This window comes from Columba livia, chromosome 21, assembly GCF_036013475.1.
Source record: "Columba livia isolate bColLiv1 breed racing homer chromosome 21, bColLiv1.pat.W.v2, whole genome shotgun sequence".
Classification (NCBI taxonomy): domain Eukaryota; kingdom Metazoa; phylum Chordata; class Aves; order Columbiformes; family Columbidae; genus Columba; species Columba livia.
In genome coordinates this window covers 6,174,514-6,188,690 of record NC_088622.1, presented here as the reverse complement: position 1 = coordinate 6,188,690, position 14,177 = coordinate 6,174,514, and the positions used below count along the sequence as shown (strand labels likewise).

Sequence of the window (14,177 nt, the reverse complement as noted above, 5' to 3'; positions counted from 1 at the left end):
TGCACAGTCGCTAAAATCACACGTGTGCCCCCTTGCACGACTGCGCGCTTGGCTGCCGGCAAACCCGCTTTGCTCGCACAAGCGCGGGCTTGCACAACTGCACGCTTGCACTTTTGCACGACCGCGGGTTTGCAGAATCGCAACGCCGTGTGCTTGCACGCTCCGAACCGCTTGCACGCTCCAGCGGACACGCCGCAGCCTTTGCAGCGAGTGAGCCGCAGTGATTTATCCGAGGGATCCTTTGGAGGTGGGGGGAACACATTGCGGACCCCCAACCCGCGTCTGGCCCCCTCCCGAATGAGTTAAAAGAGGCGGACGAGCAAGCCCGGCCCCCCGCGGCCCTATTGGTCTCCCGGGCCCGGTCCGTCCCCGCTCGGCTCCCTCCGCAGGCCGCGGCGGGACCGCGGCGGACGGGACGGGGCTCGGCGGGCGCTGCCCCGGCGGGGCCGCGGGGCGGCCATGGTGAGTGGGGACCCCCGGCACCCCAAAGCTGGGGGTGGGCGGGGATGCGGCACTTGGCTGGAACGGGGCGCGGGGAGACGCGGCTCCCGGGGAACCCCCCGTTGCACCCCCGAGAGATCTCCCGTTGCACTCCCGAGAGATCCCCCATTGCACCCTCGAGGGACCCCCATTGTCCCCTTGTGGGACCCCCATACACCCCAAGGGAACCCCCATTTTACCCCCTCATAGGACCTCCCTGCACCCCCAAAGGAACCCCGATTGCACCCCCGAGGGACCTCATTGCACCCCTGTGGGATGCCCCATTGCTGCCCCAAGGGATCCCCCTGCACCCCCCAAGGAAAGCCCCGTTGCCCTCCCATAGCACCCCAAGGAATCCACATTTCCCCTCCGTGGGGCCCCCCCACCCGCATCCCCAAGGAACCCCCCATAGTAGCCCAGTGCACCCCCGAGGGGCCCCCTCTGTAACCTCAAGGAAACCCCCATTGTCCCCCCCATGCACCCCAAGGGAACCCCCATTTCCCCTCCAGGGGACCCCCGATAGAACCCCAATACACCCCCAAGGGACCCCCATCGCACCCTTGGGTGCCCCCCCCTTCCCCATCGACTCCCCCAGCTGGGTTTGCTTTGTGACCAGAGGGTTCCCCAGCATGTGGGGAGACCCCAAAGCGGGTGTCCCCCCCAAACCCCTGCACAGCACCCAGCCCTTGACCCACACCACCACCAGGTTTCCCTCTGCAAATAGAGGGGTACAGGGGTGCCCCCCAGCACCCACTTTGGGCGGGTTTTTTGCAAACTGGGCTCCTCCCCCCTTCTTTTTTTTTTTTTTACAAACTTTAACCCTTTTTTGCTCCTTTTTAAGCTTTATTCCTTTATTTTTTTTAAATTCATCTGCAGACGGGGGTCCCCGCAAAACTGGGTGCGCACCCCCCCCACCTCCAGCTCCCCTACTTAACGCCGGGGGCCACTAGTTAACACCCGGGGTTGCTAATTACACTCTGGACATCCTCATTAAAATCCTGAGCCTCGGTGGGTGCTGCCCCCGCTTGGGGAGGTGCAGGGGGCACCCGTGGGTGCTGGGGGGTGCGGGTGGAGGTTTAGGGGTGCGGGGACATTGGGGGGGGTCAGGATGAACTTGGGGGGGCGGATGGGTTGGGGGAAGCGCCATCGCCTGCGAAAGCGACCGCGCTGCTTCCGAAATGGCGCCCGTGGTGGGAATTGAAAGCGGCCGGTGTGGGGGGTTTGGGGCGCCCCGAAACCGGGGTGAGAGGCTCCCCAGGAGGGTGCGGGGGCAGCAGGGTTTGGGGTGCCCCCCCCCCCCGGACCTTCCATTGGGCGCGCAGGCTCCGAACACGTGGGATTTATTGTTTATAAGGTCAAGAGTTGATTTGGGAGAAAAACACGCGATTTAAGGCTGTGCGAAGAGTTTTGTAAGTTGTAAAGAGGGTGAAAAACCTTTGGGTGAGGGAGGGTTTAAAATGTGGGTGCTCCCCTTGCACCCTTGGGTGTCCCGCACCCCGTTGGAGAGGGGGAAATGAGCTTTTTTGGTGGTTTAAGCAAACAACAGAGGTGGGGGCGGGGAGGAGGAGGAACCAAAACCACCCGGTTTTGACCCAAAAGAGAAACGGTCCCGCTTGGCGAGGTGGCGAGCACCCAGAGGTGGGGAGCACCCGTGGGGAAACTGGGGGCTATGGGTGCTAACCAGACCAAATTAAGGGTTGGGGGGTTGATCCTGGTGCCCTCTGGGTGGGTTTAAGCTCTGCTTGGATTCTCTGGTGTCTAAACCGGGATTAAGCCAGCGCATCCTAGTGCAAGAAAAAAGTAGGGTTTTAATGTATGTTTTTCGCTTTTTCCCGCTGTTTTTAGGCTGGGGGGGTGGGGGATTGCTGGAAAAATGGAAAGAAAGGGTGATTTTCCTCAGGAAATGGAGTGAAAGTTTTGGCTGGAAACTGGGACTTAAAGAATTTGGTGTTTTGGGGGGATTTGTGTCCGGAGCTGCAAGTTTCAGCCATGTGCAAAGTGCACAAATAGGGGCTGGGGAAGAAGTGAAAGGGGATGGGAAAACAAACCCAAAAAATCAGGTTTCAGCAGCGATAAAATCTTGCAGTTAAAGCTCTTTCCCTCTGTGGTTCGCAGGGCACCCGGGGGAGATTTTGGGGCTGGAAATGGAGCTTTTTGCACAACTGAGGAGGGAAACTGCCTTTTTCTTTTAACCCGTTTTCCTCCCCAGGTGGGTTTTTTGTGGCTTAATGAAACCCAGGCTGCGATTGGGGAGAGGCTGGGGTTTGTTATTAGTTATGCAAAGGGTTGTGCAATCGGGGAGGCCGTTATGGGGGCTGAGAACTGCACCGGGGGAAACTGAGGCACGGCTGGGCTGGGTGGGGATTGATGCGGTGTCTCTTTGGGGACGATGGCAGCGGAATGGGGACATTAAATGGGTGCGCCCCTGAGGGTGAAGGGATGTGACCAGGGCCGCTCGGCCCAGCGGTGTCGGAGGTTTTGGGGCGCTCACCCCCTTGCTGGTTGGTCGGGGACAATCCGCTGGGTGACGGGGCCGTGCCAGGGAAGGAAACAGCGGCACGATAAGGGCCGACTGCCAACCCACGAGGTTTCCCCTTGTTTTTCTGCCGGGGATGAGATAAGAGCTGGGCACCAGCACGAGATAACGCCCGGGGGGACGAGGAGCCAGGAGGGAGCCTGTTGGCAGCCGAAATTCAAGGTGCTGTTGCCTGCGGGTGCTCGGAGGGACCCCACGGGGTGTTTTGGGGTGCGCAGGGTTCACAGAGTGAGAGCGAGATGGTAGTTTTGGGGTGAAAAGCCAATTTTTTCCGCTACCAGCCGTTCTCAGGTCCCTGGCACGGGGGTCCCCGGCAGCGGGGGGTCCCTCTCCCCGTTGTGTGTCGCGGGGCCGGGGGAGGAGGACCCGGCGTTATTCCAGCCCAGGGGGAGGTTGCACAACGCGGCCCCGGGGGAGAGCGAGGCGGGTTCGGGCTGCGCTCAGCGTTTGGCTCCTGCTCCCCTTCACTCTTCCATAACCTTCCTCCGGCGTTCGTTCAGCGCTTCGCTACCCCGGAGCTATTCGGGATTTAGCTCCCCGGAGGAGGAGGCGGCTTTAGAGGGTGCGTGTTCCTTCCTCGTCCTCCTTCCTCCTCCTCTTCCTCCACCTTTTGGCGCTCAGCTCCCTTTGCCGATCTCCCCCCGTGCAGATGTCGACCTACAAGCGGGCGACGCTGGATGATGAAGACCCCCTGGATTCCATCGGCGAAGGCGATGGGTACCCCAACGGCTTCCAGGTGGGGCTTCACGTGTGTTTTTAGGGGGCAAAAAATGGGGATTTTAGGTCTTTGCAAGCAGCAAAGGGTTTTGTGCCCAGGACCAGCTTTTCCGTGGGGCAAAGTCCGGTGTGGGCAGAGTCGCGTTGGCTCCTGCTGCCCTTTGCTCCCTCTCGGGGGCCAGATCCTGCTCAGTTGTTTGCAACACCCCAGCACCCAGATTTTCTGCTGCCCGAACCCCTTTCTGGGGTGAGCAATTATCACAGCGGTGGGAGTTTTGTTCCCGCACAAAAGGGATTAGGTTAATTCCTCCTCAGGCAGCAGGAAAGCGGCTTAAAAAAGGCCAAGGGTGGTGAGAAAAAAACCCCATGGTTGCCAGTGTCCAGCCTCGCTGGGAAAGATTTGGGGCTGGAGTGATGTTCTTGGTGTTGGTCCCGCTGCCTGTCCTATCGGGCTGTGCCCAGAGTGGTGTTTTCAGCTCCAAAAATCAGGGCTCCGCTGTGGTTCTTTGCACAGTGGGGCCGTCTCCGCTCGCTGTCGCATCGGGATGTTTCCTGGGGATGTTTTTCGGTGGAGCGGGGTATCCTGTGACGGCACTTCCCGCCGTCACCGCGGCCCCCACCCTGTCCCAGTGCTGCTGGTGGGGATGGGGACAGCTGGGGGGTCCCAGCCGTGTTCCATGGGGGCTGGGGATGGCACAGGGTAGCAGGTGAGCCCGCCGAAATGCTCGCCCCGCTCCCTTTCCTGCCATTGTGCCACCCTTCCTGGCCGGTTCCTGGAAGGCAGCTGCCGCCTTTCCCAGCCCGAACCGTGCCGGAGCCCTCGCCGGGGGCCGAATTTATGCTGTTGGGCTGGAGGGAGCGAAATGGGGGATGCGCCGGTGGGTTTTTGTGCCGGTGGGGAAACGACGTTACTTTTTCCGCAGGTGAATTTCCGCGGGTCGCGGAGCAGCGCCGGGTGCTGGGCTGAGTGGACGCGGGCGGAGAAGCGGCTGTTGGTGCTGGTGGGGGTGCTGGCGGGGGTGCTGGTGGCCTGTCTGCTGGGGCTGCTCTTCCAGTACAGAGCACGTAAGTCTTCACACCACGCAAGGATCCTACACCCTCAATCGGGGTGGGTTCCTGGGGGGTTCCCTGGGATGGGATGGGATGCTGGGGCACAGGACAGGATGGTCACCTCCATCCTTTGCCCCAGGGTGTCAAGCACTGGAACGGGCAGTGCCAGGGCTGGGTTCTGGTTGGGCCAAATGATCTTGAGGGGCTTTTCCAACCAAAATGATTCTGTGATTCTCTGCTTGAGCACAGGATGGGATGCTCACCTGCATCCTTCACCCCAGGTTGGGATGGTCAGGTGTGGGGCAGGATGCTCGGGCATGGGGTGGGATATTTGCCCACATCCGTTGTTGTGGGGCAGGATGGAGGAGCTGAACCCATCATTCCATCATAGCAAGAGATAAGACGAGAGGAAACGGCCTCAAGTTGCACCAGGGGAGGTTGAGGTTGGATGTGGGGAACAATTTCTTCCCCAAAGGTCTGTGGGGCATTGGAACAGGCTGCCCAGGGCAGTGCTGGAGTCACCATCCCTGGAGGGCTGGACAGACGGACATGAGGTTCTCAGGACATGGGGCAGTGCCAGGGCTGGGTTATGGTTGGACTGGATGATCTTGAGGGGCTTTTCCAACCAAAATGGTTCTGTGATTCCCACCCAGGGCCACCTGCCGTGTGCCTGTCAGAATCCTGCATCTCCGTCACCAGCTCCATCCTCAGCTCGCTGGACCGGGCGGTGAATCCCTGCGAGGACTTTTTTGGCTATGCCTGCGGGGGCTGGATCAAGGCCAACCCCCTCCCTGATGGCCACTCGCGCTGGGGCACCTTCAACAACCTCTGGGAGCACAACCAGGCCATCATGAAGCATCTCCTGGGTGAGTCTGGGGGGCGGTGGGAACCCCATGGCACCGAGGAGCCCTGTTGGCTCTGGGATTGCTGGGGGACGTAAGGTTGGATTGAACCCCAGTGTCAAACCGATCAGTGACGCACACGCTGCACGGACATTGGGAAACAGGCCTGTCTGCCTTCGCTCTCCTGGATGTCCCTGGGATTTTGACTGCGGTGTTGAAGCTTTTTGCTGCCGTGTAGGGGAAGGGTCTTGGCCTCGGCTCTGCGAACCCCATGGTGACGTTCGCAGCTCTGAAATTCAAGATTTTCACCCCAGACTGCGTGTAGCACCCCAGAATCATCCCAAGGATCTGGGGTTTTCCTCCTGCTGTAGCTTCCAGCCTTTGTGAGCATCCTTTTTGGGGGGACTGGCTGCCAATCTGTCCATTTTTGGGGGCCAAAACTCCCCCAGCAGAGGGAGGATCCCGTGCTCAGCCCCTGCGTGCAAACACCGAAGCCCAGGCAGCTTATCTGAGCAACCGGCAGGGACGGTTTGTTCAAGCTTTGAGCAAACAACTGGCTCCTTATCAGCACTTTCCACTGCGCCGGGGCTTGATTATCTGAAAAGAGAAGGTTTGGGAGCATGGGGTGGCGCGGGAACGGCTTCATCCCCGGCTCTTCCCGCAGAAATCTGGCGCTGGTTTTACCGGGAGAAGGGACCGGGCCTCCAGCCAAGTGGTCGCGTTCGGCATTTCCTTGAATTCCTCCGAGCCCAGGGACCTTTAGTTAATAAAACCACACAGCTGGGAAGCCAAAGGTGCAAGCTGTGTCATGAGGAAAATAATAATAAAAAACAGAAACAGCACCCTCTGGGGATGCAGAATTTTAGAGGGGGGGGGGAAAATAAAAGGATGGTTATGGAGGCAGAGGAGAAAAATGAGTTTATTGTTCCTTCATGCAGCAATAAATAACATGGCTGGGGAGCACCAGCACAGGGGCAAGGGCAGCACAGGGGGCTGGATGATGCTGGGAACATCAGAGCTGCTGGAAAAAGTGCTTCTTGTTTTCTTTTCTTGCTTTATCTTTCTGCTCCAAAGAGCCGGAGCCGTCGCTGCGGGTGGGAGAGGAGATGGTGCAGGCGGCTGCAAAGGGCTGGGGGCCATGGGATGCACAGCCCTCAGGGCCTTTTTGGAGCCTGGCTTTGACAAATGAGGCTGAATGTTTGTCGGTGGAAGGGTGGGGGGTCTGGCGTGCATCGGTAGCCCCCGTAGGGGCTGGATGCCCATTCCTGGGGACCCTCCCCATGAACCCCCGTGGGTTTCTCCTGCAGAAAACACCACGGCCAATGTGTCGAGCGAGGCAGAGCGCAAGGCGCAGCGGTATTACCAAGCCTGCATGAACGAGAGCAAGATTGAGGAGCTGCGCGCCACCCCGCTCGTGGAGCTCATCCAAAAGGTTCGTCGCCTTTCTTTGCAGAAAAATAAAGTGAGGGAAAAACTCATTTATGGGCAGTCCCAGCACCCTCCAGACCCCATTCCTGGGGAAGAGCATCCCCCAGGGCAGGCGGGCAGTGAGAGGCAGGGATTTACAGGATTTATAGGCAGGTCTGGCCCTTCCTGGGGGTTTTAGCCCCATTGCAAGATGCTTTCCCCCAGAATTTGGGCATATTTAAGTAATTCCGGGTGGTTCCTTACCCAAAAGCCGGTTGCTGTCTGTCTGTCCCCAGCTGGGTGGCTGGAACATCACAGGTCCCTGGGCTGGTGACAACTTCAACGCGACGCTGCGGGAGGTGACAGCACATTACCGCACCTCGCCCTTCTTCTCCGTCTATGTCAGCGCCGACTCCAAAAACTCCAACAGCAACGTCATCCAGGTGGATCAGTCAGGGCTGGGCCTGCCCTCGCGGGATTATTACCTGAACAAGACAGAGAACGAGAAGGTAAGATTGTCAGGGAGATGTGGCTTTACCGTGGAGATGCCATGGGTAGGTGGCACCCACCACAATGATCCCACCATACAGGTGCTTGCTGGGTACCTGAACTACATGGTGCAGCTGGGAATGTTCCTGGGAGGCACCGATGAGGAGTCGACGCGACAGCAGATGCAGCAGATCTTGGATTTTGAGACGGCGTTGGCCAACATCACCATCCCGCAGGAGAAGCACCGGGACGAGGAGGTCATCTACCATAAAATGACTGCTGGAGACCTGAAGGTAGAGATGGCCTTGGCCAACCTCAGCGCTCTGCCGGGGTTTGCAAAGCGGGATGGAGGTGACGTGGTTCTTCTGAGGAAGCCTCACGCTGGCCAACGCCATGTGGGAAGCTCTTGTGCAAGAGCTTGGGCTGTGTCCTCCTTGGGGAAATCCCACCCTGACCCGTTCCTCCCATCCCGGGCCACCCCCGGGGCCGTCCCGCCACGGTGCTGCCGCCGCTCCAGCTGCGCACGTCAGCTTGGTCACCTCCCCGTGTCCCCAAAGGGGCCTTAATGGGTTGTGTCAACATGTTTTGACACCCGCCCCACTTTCTTTTCCGTTGCGGGAGGAAATTGTTTACTCCCCCCTGACCTTTGGAGGATGCTGCTGCGATGGGAACCAGCCTCTGCAAAATCAGCTGAATCCTTCCAATGGCAGCTGATGCAGCCGCTTCCAGCTCGGGAAGTGGCTGTTCCCCTCATTTTTGGGGCTGTAGCAGCAGTGTGGCTTTTGCAGGAGCTGGCACCAGCTGTGGACTGGATGCCCTTCCTCTCCACGGTCTTCTACCCCGTGGAGCTCAATGAGTCAGAGCCTGTCGTGGTCTACGCCAAGGAGTACCTGGAGCAGGTCTCAGATCTCATCCTGGCCACCGATAAATGGTGAGAGCCCCCCCAGCCTGCCCGGGGGGTGCCCGGGGGTGCCGGCATGTCCTGCTCTCCCCACTTACCGCCTCTCGCCGCAGCCTCCTCAACAACTATATGATCTGGAACCTGGTGCGGAAAACCAGCCCCTTCCTCGACCAGCGCTTCCAGGATGCTGAGGAAAAATTCATGGAAGTGATGTACGGGACGAAGAAGGTGAGGGGGGAGCCCCCAAATCACTTTTAAAATGGTGATAGATTTTTAAGAAAAGTCACCATCATGTCACATCCAAATAGAAGAGATGTGGGGCAGGTTTTGGGGTGTCAGCTCTGGTGGACCCCATCTCTCAGGGGTGGGAATGTGGGGGGCTCTGGCCATGCCCCCACCCATGGCTGCATCCTGTCCCGCGCAGACCTGCCTCCCGCGTTGGAAGTTCTGCATCAGCGACACGGACAACAACCTGGGCTTCGCGCTGGGGGCCATGTTTGTCAAGGCCACCTTCGCCGAGGACAGCAAGCAGGTGGTACGTCCCCAAGCGAGCGGCGCGTGAGCCACCACCGCGGTGGATGGTTGGGCTAGCCAATGTTTCTCTGCCCACCTTTTGTCCACTGTGCATCTCTGCTCAGCGGGTTTTTCATCACTCTACGTGCCGTATTGGCATCCTGGCCTCTTCCTCAAGGGTGCGAAGGCTCGTTGGACTCTCTGGTGGGACGCCGGCTCTCCGGGCTGACGCTGTGCTGTTGTGTTTTGTTTAGGCAGAGGAAATGATTGCGGAGATTAAAACAGCTTTCAAGGAAAGCCTGGAGACTCTGCAGTGGATGGATGAGGAGACGAGGAAATCGGCCAAAGAGAAGGTGAGGAGGTGCTGAGGAGGTGACAGTGGTGGAACCCATCCTTCCATCGCTGGCACCAACAGCACTTTGGGTCTTGTCACCCCCCCCCAGGCAGATGCCATCTACAACATGATCGGTTACCCCAAGTTCATCATGGACCCCAAGGAACTGGATAAAGTCTTTAACGATGTGAGTTGGTCAGATGTCTCCTATTCCCCTCTTCACTAGCAGGACGCGTGCCCACCAACATGGCCTCAGGGCAGCCTTGAGCACTAGAGTTCTTCCAGAAGGGTCTCACCAGCGTACTTGGCCCTTCTCTGGTGGCTTCCTGGAGAGCTGCAGGCCAGTATTGGGGTGATTGGGGCTTGGGATCCCTGCCCGGGAAGAGGAGGAGCTATTTTCCATAACTGTGATTCATCACCCTCCCGAGACTCTGCAGATGTTGGAGAAACAAGAGCAGTTGTAACTCAGCTGGCTCCGAGGCTCAAATGTGACCATGGAACATGACCGTGAAGGGAGGAGAGAGGCCAGGCAGTCACCACGTGCCTCTCACCTTGCTTTTTTGCAGTACGAGGCCACGTCCGACCTCTATTTTGAGAACGTCATGCAGTTCTACAACTTCTCGGCCAGGGTCACCGCCGACCAGCTCCGCAAACCGCCAAACCGGGACCAGTAAGTCCTCAGCTCCACTTCCTCGTTACACTTATCACTTGGACTCAATGATCTTGAGAGTCTCTTCCAACTAAATGATTCTGTGAATATCACAGTATCTGGAATTTGGTGTCCACCAGACCACGCTGGGCTTGGCGAGTTAAATTTGGGCTGATGGCTTTGCACCATAAGAAGTGGATGGTTTTGGGGTGAACATTGTTGATGGGTTTGTGCTGCCACGTTGGCCGTGTCCGTGTCCCTGCAGGTGGAGCATGACTCCTCCAACGGTCAATGCCTACTACTCTCCCACCAAGAACGAGATTGTCTTCCCCGCCGGCATCCTCCAGGCCCCTTTTTACACCCGTGCGTCTCCCAAGTAAGAGCCTCAGGAAAGCGGGCAGGGCAGGATTCCCAAATTTCCTCCCATCCCAAAATTTGAGGCTACTTTCCATGGCTGTGGGGAGCAGCGGCTGCTCTGTAAATCTCAGCATCGCCCTCCTGCAGGTCGCTGAATTTTGGTGGGATTGGCGTGGTGGTGGGCCACGAGTTGACGCACGCCTTTGATGACCAAGGTATGGCTGAGGACAGGCGGGTGGGCTGCTGTTGGGGTGGCCATTGAGGTGGCAAAAGGACCCGCTGTGTTTTTTTGGCAGGACGGGAATACGACAAGGACGGCAACCTGCGGCCCTGGTGGAAGAACTCCTCGGTGGAGGCCTTCAAGCGGCAGACGGAGTGTATGGTGGAGCAGTACGGCAACTACACGGTCAATGGCGAGGCCATCAACGGCAAGCACACCCTTGGGGAGAACATCGCCGACAACGGGGGCCTCAAAGCCGCCTACCGGGTAGGTGGGGAGATGTGACGGGTGGCACGGGGCGGTGGGATCGGCGTTGTCCCCTGAGCCTGCTGTGCTCCCCGGTCTCCAGGCGTATCAAAACTGGCTGAAGAAGAATGGCGCGGAGGAAACGCTGCCAACCCTCGGCCTCACCAACCACCAGCTCTTCTTCGTCGGCTTCGCCCAGGTAGGTCGCTCGGTGGTGGGCAGTGAGGATGGACACACAGGGGTGTTGTTTTTTGGGGTGCCCAGATGGTGTGATGGCAAAACTGAGGTCGCAGTGATGCCATGTGGCGGGTGGAGAACCAAATCAGGGCGGTGCTGGTTAAAAAGCAGGACAAACGGGTGCTTGAGCTGTGTTGGTGCCTGTCGCATGAATAGGGAGGTCCAATTTGGCACCAAGTGGGGTCTGGTGGTTGTGGACGCCGGCACTCGAGTCTCTCGCCCTCCGGTTGCAGGTGTGGTGCTCAGTTCGCACGCCGGAGAGCTCGCACGAGGGACTCATCACCGACCCCCACAGCCCCTCGCGTTTCCGCGTCATCGGCACCGTCTCCAACTCCCGGGAGTTCGCGGAGCATTTTGGCTGCCCCCTCGGCTCCCCCATGAACCCCCCCAAAAAATGCGAAGTCTGGTGACGGGCGAGCGCCCAAGGGAACCGGCTGCCGGTTGTTTTGCCCTCCGCCGATGGCTGAATTTCCCTGCTCATTTCAAGAGTCTCAAACCACTTCTCCGTGCAACAAACTGCCCAGATCTCAGCTGGAGCGTCCCAAATATCGTCCGAGGTTCGATCCACTGTGAAAACGCCTCATCTTCCCGCTCGTTTGTGAAACGGCTTCGATTTGGGGGTCTCTTCTTTCCCACCACTTGCATCTATGGGCACTGTCCCGAATTCACAAATGCAAAGCAGCAGCCTGACCCCCGCCCTGGCAAAATGCCTCTTTTTCGGAGGCGATAAAGGGAACGCCGGGACACTGGGGGGTTTGGCTGCGCATTTTAATACACCCGGCATAGCCTCCTCTCTCCAAAGATGCGCACATGAGGATAGCAAATATTTTAAGATATATTTTTTTTTTCAGGGGGAGGGGGGGAAATATATATATTTTTCATGTGTTGTGGAATACACTGGAAAATTTCAGGGAAAATGCATTTAAAAGCTTTTTTTTTTTTAGTTGAAGATTAGTATATTTATTGTTAATTCTGTTTTTTACTCAGTGCAGCTGTAGGTGCAGCATCCTGTGGTGACAGTCCCGTGGCTCAGGAGCTGGATCCCGGGTTTCTCCGGGAGGGACCGTCCTTGGAGGGGAAATTGGGGACAACAGGGACATTTGGGACAGGGCTGGAGGATGCTGCAGGGCCCGGAAAGGCTGCGACTCCTGGGATTAGCTTTAATTTCGGGGCGCAAAGGGAAAAGTTGACGTGCCAAAGATATCACTGAGGCGGTGACGGTGTGGAAGAAGCACCCGGTTGTCCCTCCTGTCTCCTCTGAAGTGATTTTGGCCACAGTTTTCCAGCAAAAAGCTTCCCCAGACAAGCGCAGGCGGTTCCTGCCGCAGCTTCGCTCACCACTGTACCTGGCCCGGGAAACTGCAAACCCCAAAATCGCCACGCGGCCCCAAACCTCCGTCCCTCTGGTGCGAGATCAGGCCGGGATGGGGGCGAGGGCCTTTCTTAAAGGTTCTTATGTTTTTAATCTTCCTTTTGCCGTTCTGAGAGGAAAGCACTGACGGTAGCTCAGGCGCTGCGTGTTGTCCCGTGCGGCGCCTTCTTGCTCTAGACAGAAAGCAAAGATGTAAAGGGATTTTTAATATTTATATGTAAAAGGCGGGATGGGGCGGGCGGGGGGGTTTTGTAATTATTTTTTCACCCTACACGTGGGGCTTATCGTCATTGAAATAAATACTTTTTACTGGGTCTGGAACTGCTCACGACTTGTTTTTTTTTCTGATAGCCGGGAGAGTCTTGTCTCCCCATCTGTATTTTTGTCTGTGTCCACATGGATGAACCAGTCCTATTCTGACAAAACTGAGTCAAAGAGGCTTTTCCCAGCCTGCGCTTGGCGTCCGCCGCCTCTCTCGGAGGCTAAAACCAGGTTTTTGTGCCCAAAAGCCTCACTCTTGCTGCGGGGGGGTGTTTGCTTCCCCCTCTACACCGTATCCCTGGCAGGGAGGTTGTTCCCGGCTGCTTTTTCTTCCTCCCGGGTGAGTTTTTGGCTGTGCTCGGATCCAGCAGGACGGGCCCTTTGCACGTTCCGCTCCAAACGGCCTTATTTTTAGCTCGGCGATGCCGGCTGGACGCTGCCAGCTCGGCACCGCGGGCCAGCGGATGCTCTGTGGTTTCCATCGGGCTTGCCCAAAAACGCGAGGCAGGACCTGGACCGCAGGCACCTTGGAAGGCTGACGGCCACAAAGCAGCGTGCTGGGCGCTCGATTGTTATTTAGCCTCGGCTCGTTAGCGAGGCCTGGATTAAGCCCCTTGGTTTTGCTCCATCAGCAGGGAGCTTTTTGAAATCCAGAGCATTTTTGTTGCCGCGATGCGCAGGACTGATCCAGCAGGGATGTGAATGTTGCATAAATAAGACTTAATATTTTCCTTTTACTGTTTTGGCTATTTTTTCTCACCCGGATTGAATCGAAACATAATTGGCGTGCTTGCTTTCTGCAAGGCCCTGCAGAGCTGGGAGACTGGCCCTGGCCGTTCTTTTCCCTGGGATCCGGCTGGAAACGATGGCACAAACCCGCAGAGGGCGGTGGAACCGAGAAAATCACTGCCTGCGCTCTCCCTTTTGGGCTGGCGGGAGGGAGCGACGCCACACGCTTCAGCCTGGATTTGGCCCTGCGTGTTTAAAATGCAGCAAAGTGCCTGTGTTGGGAGGAAAGAAAGAGGAGCGGCATGGGCGTAAGGCAAAGAGGAATTAAGCAGGGAGAACAGGGTTGAGGCGAAAGGGCGTTTTCCCAGCTGCTAGAAGGAAGTGAGATGCTGGTAGAGGTGGTTTAACCATCTAAAAGGGAAATACTTTGGTTTTTGGGGGCTCACTTGCAGTGAGGGAGCGGGTAGGTGGTGTCACGGCTGCAGCGCAGGAAGGATTTTGAGGTCAGTCGTGGCAGGGGGGGAATGTCCCGGTCAAGGCTCCTGGCGCTGGGATGTTTGAGAAACCACCGGGCGCAGGCAGGAGGTGAATCATCCCCTTCTTGTGCCAGCGCCTGGCGTGGGCTTGCCTGATCCTGGGTGGTATTTGCTTTATTTTGCTTTATTTTGCGCTTGGTCATGGCCCGCAGGGATGAGACATTTGCTGAGGGCTGAGCCCGGGCAGGAGGAGGAATGGGGAAAACTCTAAGCAGAACTGTGGGATTTTTTTAAGTTTTCTTCTTAATTTTTGTGTTTTCTTTTGGCTGGAGGGTGTTGGAAAGGGATCAGCGGGGGGGGA

General features: G+C 57.7%; 1 protein-coding gene across 11 annotated transcripts; it reads left to right on the top strand.

The window, feature by feature from the left end:
- The first annotated feature begins 338 nt into the window (after window positions 1–338).
- ECE1 (endothelin converting enzyme 1) lies at window positions 339–12,671 on the top strand. Of its 11 annotated transcripts, XM_065037663.1 has the most exons (20): window positions 434–462; window positions 1,835–1,889; window positions 2,596–2,689; window positions 3,666–3,752; window positions 4,657–4,798; window positions 5,437–5,649; window positions 6,933–7,057; window positions 7,329–7,541; window positions 7,623–7,814; window positions 8,310–8,452; window positions 8,536–8,650; window positions 8,847–8,957; window positions 9,190–9,288; window positions 9,379–9,456; window positions 9,836–9,939; window positions 10,184–10,294; window positions 10,423–10,490; window positions 10,572–10,762; window positions 10,845–10,940; window positions 11,212–12,671. In XM_065037663.1, exons 4-20 carry the CDS (start codon window positions 3,666–3,668, stop codon window positions 11,386–11,388), a joined length of 2,265 nt encoding a protein of 754 aa, XP_064893735.1. In that variant the 5' UTR covers window positions 434–462; window positions 1,835–1,889; window positions 2,596–2,689; the 3' UTR covers window positions 11,389–12,671. The 11 variants fall into 11 exon arrangements, with proteins under 11 accessions (XP_064893732.1, XP_064893735.1, XP_064893737.1 ...); XM_065037662.1 differs by lacking the exons at window positions 434–462; window positions 1,835–1,889 and adding an exon at window positions 2,084–2,118; XM_021282155.2 differs by lacking the exons at window positions 434–462; window positions 1,835–1,889 and adding an exon at window positions 3,517–3,578 and having other exon boundaries at window positions 2,600–2,689.
- Window positions 12,672–14,177: the final 1,506 nt, after the last annotated feature.